General features: G+C 39.6%; 1 protein-coding gene across 3 annotated transcripts in view; it reads right to left on the bottom strand.

Annotated features, from left to right (window-relative positions):
- Positions 1-4,632: 4,632 nt before the first annotated feature.
- The window catches only part of PPP2R3B (protein phosphatase 2 regulatory subunit B''beta), a 46,498-nt gene continuing 38,985 nt past the window's right edge, over positions 4,633-12,145 (bottom strand). For all 3 annotated transcript variants that reach the window (XM_069970812.1, XM_069970815.1, XM_069970816.1), the window contains 8 exons: positions 11,223-11,309; positions 8,332-8,485; positions 7,822-7,870; positions 6,950-7,039; positions 6,696-6,871; positions 6,431-6,549; positions 6,240-6,346; positions 4,633-5,572 (listed from right to left, as the gene is read on the bottom strand). In XM_069970812.1, the coding sequence (XP_069826913.1) occupies positions 5,437-5,572; positions 6,240-6,346; positions 6,431-6,549; positions 6,696-6,871; positions 6,950-7,039; positions 7,822-7,870; positions 8,332-8,485; positions 11,223-11,309 (918 nt within the window). In that variant the 3' untranslated portion in view covers positions 4,633-5,436. The remainder of the gene's footprint in view (positions 5,573-6,239; positions 6,347-6,430; positions 6,550-6,695; positions 6,872-6,949; positions 7,040-7,821; positions 7,871-8,331; positions 8,486-11,222; positions 11,310-12,145) is intronic.

The raw sequence follows: 12,145 nt of genomic DNA, 5'->3' as shown, positions 1-12,145 counted from the left end.
CAAACGGACCCCAGGACAGATCTTGGATTAAAAGCAGCTATCTGAAGGTACAAGGGGTTTGGGGGGGGGGGGGGGGTCAGATTTTGGGTACAGAGTCGCTTTAAGGGCAACTTTTTCCTAATGGGAAGGTAGTCTTGTAGCATTAACACAAAAATATGTCCAGGAACATTCCCTGTGATGCATGGCTATTTGACATAACTGAAGGTGCTGGATCAAATAGTAACCTGCACGAGAACCTCTGTAGAAATGCTAGCACAAGCTTCCACAATGCACTGCTGACTATGCTGAGAATACCTGCAACAACCATCACACACAATTTGTTGGAGATGACCCCAGAGATAATGTGTACATGCTGAGGAAAAACATCCCCACTCCCTCCCTTGCTTCATACAGCTCAAGTCTCTGTTGCAGCAGGCTTCTGTGTTTGCAGCTGACATCAAATGCTTTTTTAGCCAGTGGTCAAGGCAGGACACCACTGCGGCCAGCGCTTGAATAAAGTGAGCCTGTGACATTGCATCACCAAATCCTCAAGCCTGCTGCAACAGAAACCAGAGTTGCATCAGCCTGAATCCTGTGTATGTGGGGGTCCGTCCTTTGCCTGGACAACCCCTTAAAATAAATAAGATCAGTTTCTTTGTTACAGAAACCTCTGCAAATGCTAGCCTAACACTTGTGCTTTCAATAAGAACTGCCTGGTTACTCTTAGAAATTACTGTAATGGTTGGGAGCACAGTAAGACTAGACCGTAACTGCACCACCATGTATTCTAAATGTCCTACTAAATCAATATCTGAACTTCAAATTTCACTGATGTGAAATTACCCAAAAAATGTCAGATAAATACTCGATTGAATAACTTCAAGTATACAATTGTTGTGTTTTCATTAAAGGAAACGTGTTAGTTCTGACAGTGGACCAGAACCCATGTTATGCTGGGATAGTTTCCCTCTCCTGAATGTCCCGCCGCTTATCAATTGCTGCAGTGCTTATTATGCAAACGAGCAGAGGGGGAGTCTCCAGTAATTTCGTATGGGCATTGAAATCATCTCTGCACATTTGCATTATAAGCGCAGCGGTGATTTCTACATGGCAGGACCAACAGGAGGGTAACTATCCCATGCTGTATTCCAGGGTAAGGTAGGTTTTGGCCTGTTGACAGGGCTCACAGGTTCCCTTTAAGTTGCAGTGAATTTAACAAAACTAAGCATATAGCCAGCTTCTTTTTATTAGGGGGGGGGGAATTTTTTTTTTCTACATGTCTGTGTCCTTCAGGAGATCTCCAGATGCATAAGACTTGGGTCATGAATAAAGTCTACTTGTAATAAGACCACTGAACCTAGTTCTTGCAAATATCAAAAATATTACTTTTAAATTGTAAATGGAATATTTCTACTTTTTCTTCGCTATGAGAAACATTTTGTACTAAACTTATTCTCAGTGAATTTTTCTAATAAACATCATCACTCCATGTAACGTGTCACAATTATTGCTTAGAAGTCTTTGTCTTGGCCAGTCAAGTGATAAGTCTGTTATAAAGGTATCGCAAAGAAAGAATAGCTGAAAACAGAGACAGGAGGCTAAAAGATGGTATTTAACAAAAAAAAAAAGTTCTACCTCAAGATAGGGGATATTTGATCACATATAGTCCCTTACAGTGGGAGAGTTGGGTCTCAGTAAGTAGGAGTGGCAGTACACAAGTGCTGCTTTATTCATTCTCTATGGGAGTGCCCAGAGATAGTAAAATGCTGTATTCAGTTATCTTTTAGCTGCTCCCATAGAGAAGCCATCACTTATCTGCACCACCACTCCATATTTTGAGGAGAGCCAGGCTTCTGTTCTTTGAATCACAGCAGTTAGAAACATACTTGCATCTTAAGGCCAGGTTCACACTACGTACACTCACCGGCCACTTTATTAGGTACACCTGTCCAACTGCACGTTACCACTTAATTTCTAATCAGCCAATCACATGGTGGCAACTCAGTGCATGTAGACATGGTCAAGACAATCTCCTGCAGTTCAAACCGAGCATCAGTATGGGGAAGAAAGGTGATTTGAGTGCCTTTGAACGTGGCATGGTTGTTGGTGCCAGAAGGGCTGGTCTAAGTATTTCAGAAACTGCTGATCTACTGGGATTTTCACGCACAACCATCTCTAGGGTTTACAGAGAATGGTCCGAAAAAGAAAAAACATCCAGTGAGCGGCAGTTCTGTGGGCGGAAATGCCTTGTTGATGCCAGAGGAGAATGGGCAGACTGGTTCGAGCTGATAGAAGGCAACAGTGACTCAAATAGCCAACCGTTACAACCAAGGTAGGCAGAAGAGCATCTCTGAACGCACAGTACGTCGCACTTTGAGGCAGATGGGCTACAGCAGCAGAAGACCACACCGGGTGCCACTCCTTTCAGCTAAGAACAGGAAACTGAGGCTACAATTTGCACAAGCTCATCGAAATTGGACAGTAGAAGATTGGAAAAACGTTGCCTGGTCTGATGAGTCTCGATTTCTGCGACATTCGGATGGTAGGGTCAGAATTTGGCGTCAACAACATGAAAGCATGGATCCATCCTGCCTTGTATCAACGGTTCAGGCTGGTGGGGGTGGTGTCATGGTGTGGGGAATATTTTCTTGGCACTCTTTGGGCCCCTTGGCACCAATTGAGCATCGTTGCAACACCACAGCCTACCTAAGTATTGTTGCTGACCATGTCCATCCCTTTATGACCACAATGTACCCAACATCTGATGGCTTCTTTTAGCAGGATAATGCGCCATGTCATAAAGCTAGAATCATCTCAGACTGGTTTCTTAAACATGACAATGAGTTCACTGTACTCAAATGGCCTCCACAGTCACCAGATCTCAATCCAATAGAGCATCTTTGGGATGTGGTGGAACGGGAGATTCGCATCATGGATGTGCAGCCAACAAATCTGCGGCAACTGTGTGATGCCATCATGTCAATATGGACCAAAATCTCTGAGGAATGCTTCCAGCACCTTGTTGTATCTATGCCACCAAGAATTGAGGCAGTTCTGAAGGCAAAAGGGGGTCCAACCAGTTACTAGCATGGTGTACCTAATAAAGTGGCCGGTGAGTGTACATTTCAGTCAGTATTGTGGTCCTCATATTGCAACCAAAACCAGGAGTGGATTAAAAACACAGAAAGGATCTGTCCACACAATGTTGAAATTGAGTGGATGGCCGCAATATAACAGTAAATAACGGCCATTATTTCAATACAACAGCCGTTGTTTTAAAATACCAGCAAATATTTGCCATTAAATGACAGCCATCCACTCAATTTCACCATTGTGTGAACAGAGCCTGTGTATTCAATCCACTCCTGGTTTTGGTTGCAATATGAGGACCACAATACTGACTGAAATACACGTAGTGTGAACCCAGCCTAAAGCTTTATTTGTAAGTGCTTCAAGCACAGGAGATTTTGTTAACACTAGAGTATCATACAAACCTGACTCAGGTGGCATGGGAGGAGAAGTGACTGAGACCCACTAACTGTGCACATGCTCTATATAGGCATTTTACTTTTTATGCTTAAATAACACACATTACAAAGTTATATAACTTTGTAATGTATGTTAATAAACTAATGTGCCTCTGATTGGCTGAGCTTGCTGCAATGTAATGCAATCCAGCCAATGAAAAGGCTGCTGACATGCATGTGCACCAGTAGCTTTCTCTCTCCCACGGACTTCACCGGAACCCGGAAGTGAGGGAGATCTGAAGATGCCGATTGGAGCTGACAGGGGTGCAGCCGGCGGTACATTCAAGCAGTGATTGAGAGTATAAAATGTCAGTTTTTTTTTTTATTCCCGAACGCAAGTTCCCGAGTTCAAACCTGACTTCTTTCAAAACTTTTCTAGGTAAAGTGTTAACTTGTTTATGGAATGGAGTAAGTACACTGGTATAGCTGTCTCAGTGATTTGTATCTGGAAATTTGTCTCCAGATTAAATGTTCACAAATACTTTTTAATAAAGCAAAATATACTTAAGTCTGTACAATGATGTACTTACAATAAAAGTACTTTATGCAGGCTGCTCTTAATTTTTTGAAACCATGCGCATACCGTGCAAATTAATTACATTTGTCTTTTCTGCTTTTAAAGCGACTCTGTTACCACAATCTGCCCCCCCCCCAAACCACTTGTACCTTTGGATAGCTGCTTTTAATCCAAGAACATTTACTGCTGTTTGACCTTTGCACAGGTGTATTAACGATCCAGCCCATGTTCATTATGCACACAGGTGGGGAATAGGAAGAAATCTGCCTGGAGCATTCCTAAATGATGAGGAGGGTGGGGAGGAAGGACAGAGAGGGTGTGCCAGCCTAATTCATATACAAATGTAAGCCCCGGCCGTTAGACACAGCGCTGCAGGATTAAAAGTTGTTTCTATGACAATAACTGCATCCCCTGCCGAACGGACCCCAGGACAGATCTTGGATTAAAATCAGCTATCCGAAGGTACAAGTGGTTTGGGGGGGGGGGGGACACAGATTGTGGGTACAGAGTCGCTTTAAGGGTAGACTCCTGTGACTGGCATAGGTCAGTGGCTCTTAGGTCTGAGACATACGTCACACATACATACTTCATTGCTACAGGTGTCACATCTTTGTGTGCAAAATATAGTTTATTTAAAAATACAATATATAAATTCATAAAGTCTTTAAACTTTTCTACACAGCAAAGATTTACATATGTAGATTTTATCCACTGTAATATAAAATAATGAAAAAAAAAATGCCGGAATTTACATATATACATTTAAAGGCACTCTGTCTCCAGAAGAAATCAAAACATTTGGTAGTCAAGTCTTTCATTGATGGGTCCTGTTACAAAATGGAATGTGACAAGAACGACACCAAAAAACTATTCTTTACAGTGTATGCTGTCTAAGCAAACAGCTCAGCACAGAATCAGCATACTCATGAATAGGACAAAATGACAAAAAAAAAAAAAAAAATGACACCCTTCTATCTAAAGGGCAGACAGGATTACAAAGATCAAGAGTCCTCACAGGTCAGTGAAAAACTTTAAAGATTAGAAATTTGAGGGATTGTGTGTTCTCTTTATAATCTCTATTGCTCTGCAGAGTATCCTTTGGGACATGCCCTGGTATTAATTAGCAAACATGTTACCGGTTTACAACTTATTAATATGGGTATTTTCACAATGCAAATATGAATGCACTTACATTATTGAAACACAGGACTCAACATGTCACAGCAAAATAAATGTGATCAACATAAATAAATTATTTTATCAATAAATTAAAAAAAACAAAAAAAAACACCCAAACATTGCTTATTAAGTCACTAATGATTGTTGCAGTTAACTTATATTACACATATAAAGTGCTGTCCACAGCAAATATGCACGGCAGGCCAGCTGCGGGATTCTCCTTTTCTACACAGTTCATTCAAAGTCATCTTCATAGTCATACTCATCAATGTCCACTTCAGAAGCCATATCCAAGTAAGGTCTTTTTTCCACCGCAAAGTTTTTGTCATTCACTATATCCGTTTCCAAAGCATTTAATTCTGCATCATACCTGACATAGAAAAACAGTGATAAAATATGACCAACATAAAATGTACCTAACTTAGGGTGCGTGCACACTACGGAATCCGCGCCTATGACCCGCGTCGGATTCAGTCGTTCGTACCCGCACGCGGTGGCGTGCATCTCTGCCTGTGCCACCGACAGACAGACATTCTATGCACAGGCAGATTCCGCATTTCGCCGAAAGAATTGACATGTCCATTCTTTCGGCGGAATCCGCCTGGGCATAGAATAGTGTCTGTGGCACGGGCGGAGATGCGCGTCGCAGTGTGTGGGTATGAGCGACGAAATCCGCCGAGGGACAGATTCCGTAGTGGGCACACACCCTTAGAATGGAAAATTGGAATGCACTTCTGAGGAAAAGGCACAGCCCAGAATACTTTACAACTAAGACCATATTATAAAAACACTAGATAATTTTGGTCCAAATTTTTTTTTATCAAATACAGTCATTATTACCACTTATTTATGGCAAAAGGAAAAGCTTGTTTTATTGGCACAAGGAATAATGTACTTGGTTGGTATTCTACCTATTTTAGTTATGCATACACTATGAAACTCAGTAATGCTAGTCTAACAGTCGTTATCCTAATAAAGGAATTGCTGATGGCATACAATACTATATTCGTTGCCATCCATGAACATTTTCTTCCTACCCATCATTCCACTGTTCTGTGGCAGCCTCTTCAGCTACTAAGATCGCATATTCCTCAGCAGCATATTTTTCCCAGTCCGAAAGTTCTTGTCCTTCATTTTCCCCAAACTACAGGAGAATGACAAGCATTTATAATTTATGGAATTTAAAGACAACAATCTCTATACTTAATGCAGATTGTTCATCACTTACCCGTAATACAGAAAATGGATCCTTTTGTTCATGGTCCAAATATTTGTCAAGATTTAGGAACGTGTCGAAAAAAAGATTTGCTTGTTTGCATTTCTTCAAGTCATGGAGTGTAATTTTACCTTTGGAGAAGAGATCATGAGAAGGAGGATACTTCAACATCTTGCACAATTATACCAATATAAAATAAACAATTTATATAAGTCATCATAAGTAATAGAAAGATTAAATTTTTTTTATCAATGTTTGATACGAAAGCGACACATACCATCACACTGAGGTTTTACAAGATCCAACATTTGACATAAACAATCTTCAAATGGCAAAGGTTCAATGGCCATACTCTCCATCTTTTGACACTGTTCCTCATAGAAGTACTCCAGTTCATACATTGATAACACTCCATCACCATCAAGGTCCATACAGCGAAACCAGTACTCAATGCTGAAGGATATAAGTAGAATAAGTAACTCCAAGAGGAACAAACATATGTGCATCAAGTAAACCTAACCCTTGTCTTACCTGGTCTGTGTTTTCTTGTCCTCTTCAGATAAGAGAAACCACACAAAGTCTGCATAGCTAATCTTACCCTCTTTATGCACTTTGCGACCACTAGGAAACAGAATAAAATGGAATAGAGTCACCATTTACCAAAAAGAAAGCAAATAACCATACCCAAAACGATTTAAAAAAAAATATAAAAAATACAGCATAAAATCGCACACATTTTAAAACGAGATACAGGAGTGAGGATATTAAATGGGTTTTCCAGGGAAAAATAATTTTACCCTTTCCTTAGGATAGGTCAAGATCAGATTGGTGGGAATCTGAGATTTGTCACCCCAGCTGGTCATCTTATAGCCAAAGCTATGGCACCACCATACACGCTGTTGTGTTACTGCCGCTCGGCTTTCATTCACATTCATTGGTGTTGGGTGTTGGCAGACCACCAATCAGATATTGATAACTACAAATAAGTAAAGCATTTTTTTTAAGCTAAGAAGCAGAAAGCTTAGCTTTTGAATATCAATGTCTGGCAGCTCCATGTTGAACACCTGCGGATTGCCTGGAAAACATGGATACAGCATATGCTGGCGTTCATAAATAATTTTTGCTAAATTTTGAGCATGACACATTTTGCGCAAAAAAGGGGCATAGACTCCCACAGACCAACATAATTTACACCTGTATATTATGCCAGAAATCTATTTCAGCTCATAACCATAGCAGATTTAAACAGCATGTTGAAAATTAAAAGGCTTGTGCCACCTAGTATACTGGAGTAAAATGCACTGAATGTGTTTTTAGTTCCTTTAATCCAGCCACAGTATTAAAAAACTGCAGCAATATTTTTTAGACTTTACCTAAAAATAGGAACGGAGTAATATACTCACCGTGTTACTGCTCCAGAGAATATTCTTTCAATAATTCTACCTGATATAGCTGTGGTGGGAAGGGAGGAAAAAGAAAATGAAAATCTCTTTAAAGTTATAGTCATCCCCCTTCTCCGCACCATCAACAAGCTTAGATTCTGCATATTCAATATTTATCTGTATAAAACGTGAGTCTTTTGGGCTCTAAAAAAAAAAAACCCCACAAAATAAAAACTATTCAATTCATCGGTGGACAGTTTCATTTCGTCAGTGAAAATGTCACCTAAGTGTGACTTTGTGGCAGTTGGTCAATCTCTTAGAAGAAGGGGCCCAAGTGCCAAAAGGCCCAACCTAGGTGACCCTGTCAAACGATGAAATTAACAATTTCAGAGCAGAAAGACAACACAGGCAAGTCTTATATACGTATATATATTGAATGTGCAGCATCTAAGCATTTTCTTCTATTTAAAAAAAATTAAATAAAGTGGAGGGGCCTGAGGGAGTACAGTGGAAAGAGAACGGATTCTTTACCGTGGTCATTGTGCTTTGATAGGTCCTGCTCATCAATGTACAAATCATGGTCAGAGTCAAGCTCCCAGAACTTGCAGTAGATGACATAGAAGTGTTCATATGAAAAATAATCTGTTGACTGGTTTATATCTTCCTCCTCCAACAGTGCCACATGCTAAAAAGGAAAGGAATGTATGATATTCAGGGCTCTTTGTTAAACGTAAGTTAAAAATGCAGGCTGGTGGGTGTTCATATAACTATACCCTCTGGCTGACATTATATAAAAGGAGCATTAAGTTCAGGCTCCCATTATTAAATTTTATTACATTTCTCATGTAAAAAACACTATAAATCATTAAAAAAAAAACACACACACACACACACACACGGTACCCGACATATATAAAAAAAAATATGTATTATGTGGTATACTAGAGAAAAAAAAAAATATACAAATATATATTATATATATACACATACATACAGTAAGATCTTGCACCTGTGGGTTGCTGTTGCACTTTGTATTTTTTGCTTAAACTTAAGCCACAAGCAGCGTTGTTGAATGTGGGGGGTGCGGCTACCTCGTTTTGCACTCCACCCATGTCCCAAGTGTGCTATAAAAAGAGACCATGTCTCTGAGGTCACCTTAACGTTGGTGACATGGTACACTCTGATCAAATAGTTGGCTAAGATCCTCATTTTTCAATATATACAGAGCAGGTTTTTATCATGTTTAAACTGGGAGAAGTATATACATAAGATCTTCCACCTGTGGGTTGCTGTAGCACTTTTTGTATTTATGTGGTATACTACATTATCAAAAAGGAAAAAAAATATATATGTAATTAATGCAAATCATAGTCAAAAGCTTGCACATTACATTTTACTGCATATTATTTTACATTGTACCATCAATTGGGTACAAGGAGCAATGTTTTAATGTACTTTCCATGCATTTAACACTTTCCTCATATCAGGGAGGCACTTCCATAGGCAAGGATGTATCAGGTACTGTACATCCAGGCTACTGATGGCTTTAAAAGACGAGCATCACTGGTCTAATTGTTACAAGGCTTGAGAAGGGAAAAAGAAAGAAAAGATCCAGTTGTTGCAGAGATACCTGGGTAGGATGTGAAAGCTTCATCTATAAAATAATCCTGAAATCTTGCAGTTGTCATTCTCACCATTGGGGCTAAAACCAAGCTGAGACTTCCTGATTTGTTTGTAGTGATAAGAGGAGGCTGCTGTAAAAAGATCTGTACAGCATTGCAGCGGCACGTGACACCTGTGCAATTACCACTTTAAAAGTCCCAGAACACGCTCAGTGATGTTTCACATTCATCTCAAGGAGACAGACTGTCTTTTGTCGTCTATGTCCATGAGTCTGGCTGTTAAAAACAGTCCAGGTAAGGCGGCAGTCCCCATAATGTACAAAAATAAATAAATAGATTACAGACAGATACAAAAACTTGTTCTTTTATTCTAATGTTTCTATTTTCTGACACTAATCCATAAAGGCGACACATTTCCTTTACCATGAGGCAGGAGTGGTAAGTACAGCAGAAACTTTTGTTCTTGTTAACCAGCACCACTACTCACTTCAAAGAGCATACTTTGCACCACAGACTTCCATCATACTGACATCAATCCCTATCCACTCTGTCATAAAACCCATCAACTGCTTCTCTAGAGATACCAGTTCTATGTTGTAACAGTGTTAGGCCAGCTTCACACATGCCGCGATGCTCTGTCCTGTTATTTCCTATGAATCTGTAGTAGTGATGGGAGGTTGGGAAACAACTCTTTGAGTACAGAAAGATTCTTTTTTTGTCTAATAAAGCCTATTACAGAGTTTCTTAAAAATAGCTTTTACTATTGATTTTTGTAAAAATAAAAAAAAATTTAATGACAGTTACACTTTAACTTGAGGAAAATGATTGTTGAATGTTCACAAAGTCCACTAATCAGGAGTATGTATTTTTGTTGCTAACTAAAATTTTCATTTGTTAATCATTTTCTAATTATAAATTCCTGTTTGATGCAAAGTTGCATGAAGGTGGTTTTGTGTTAATAATTAAGTTGTATTTTTATACATAGTATGCTATGTGCGCTAAACAAAACACAACAAGCCCTCCATGTAGCGGGTTGTGGTATATGACTTATTTTTGTGTGTAAAACGTCTGCTCGAGTTTTGTACACAGGCTTATATTTTCTGTTCTGGTAATTTTATGAAGATCTGTGCAGACAGACAGAGGCCCAAGCAATATTTTAGAACTGTGCACATATTAAACTTATGCTTAGATCACACTTATCCACAGTTTTATATTTATACACACCGGTACTTTCATGCAATCATGTGTCAAAGTGGCACATTAATAATGTCCAAAATGCCTACTTTCAAAATATATGCGTATGGGTGCAAAAGTCCAAAAGACTCCTGGCAGCAAGGGGATTGAAAAGGTTGTTTGTGATTGGAAAAATATTGGCTTTCTTCCAGAAACTGCGCCACACTTTTCCCCAGTTTAATTGTGGTACTACAGCTCAGTTCTATTGATGTGAAACTGTTGCAACCCGAGGACAGGTGTGCTGCAGTTTTTGCCAGAAAGCAGATATGTTTCTCTAATCCTGGATAACCCCTTTAAACATATACATACCACACATAGTAAAAACGTGCCCTTACCTAAAGGGAACCTGACAGCACATTTATGGTATCTCTTTTGAATACTATCAAGCCAAAGTTACAAATGAATGAATTGCAGTTGGCCAAGTACACAACATAAAATGCAGTACAGACCTGACCAAATGGTTACCTACATTCTAAGACATTTCTATAAGATGCAAGGTGCAACACATGTATTATGAGGTGCTTATAGAAATATTACAAATATATGAAAAAAAAGGTTCGCACTCACCTGCAGAAAATTGCTTTTCCTGAGCTCTGCACATGTGATCCAGCCAGACCATGACCTGTTTACATTGTAGAATATCCTCTGAACTACCTAGAAAGATCATATTGAAAGTAATCACTCAGCACTACAGAACCATTTCATTGCTGTGTACACAATGTTAGGCTGCATTCACACGTTCAGTGTTTTTCCCGGTCCGTGATTGTGGTCCGGCAGCAACCTCCGTGATCCGTGCAAAACAGTCCGTTTTTCATCCATTTTGTATCAGTGTCAGTTTCTTTCATGTATCTGTGTTAAAGCATTTTAAATTACATTGATTACATCACATCCGTGTTTTTCACAGATGAACACGGATGTCACATCCGTGTACATCCGTGAAAAACACGTATCTCATTGATTTCTATGGGGAATCCTTTCCGTGCATCCGTTCCGAGTAATGACGTCCTATTTAACGGAACGGATTACGGATCCGTGAAATCACGGAACATCTGAATAGCCCAATAGAAAGCAATGGGCAGTAAAATTGTCCGTGCGCACGGATCCGTGAGCAAGGACAACTTCCCGGAACGTGTGAATGCAGCCTTAGACCGTGGAATGAATTAACAACAATAGATTCCTCCGTGGGGTGTTCTTGACACTTAAACCTGTGATGGACAGTAAGGTTTTGTACACACAACTGTGCTTAGGTTTCCGTCAGGGGTCCTGAAATTTTGATGGCAAAATTATTTCAGTTTGAAGCAATATTCTTGTTATTAAAAGCAAAGCAGGTAGAAACTCCAGCCCACCAGGGAAAGGATAAGCAATTCCCCCCGGAATGGGTGTGGGAACACCAATGGCAATATGCACAAAGGAAATCCAGTGAAGATTTCCCAGAAGAAAGATTTATTACAATTCATAAAACCCCATAAAGCTAATCTTAGCTCTTAGTC

The sequence above is a fragment of the Dendropsophus ebraccatus genome, chromosome 5 (genome assembly GCF_027789765.1).
Source record: "Dendropsophus ebraccatus isolate aDenEbr1 chromosome 5, aDenEbr1.pat, whole genome shotgun sequence".
NCBI lineage: Eukaryota > Metazoa > Chordata > Amphibia > Anura > Hylidae > Dendropsophus > Dendropsophus ebraccatus.
The sequence above is the reverse complement of the archived record's forward strand: the minus strand, read 5'-3'. Positions and strand labels throughout refer to the sequence as shown.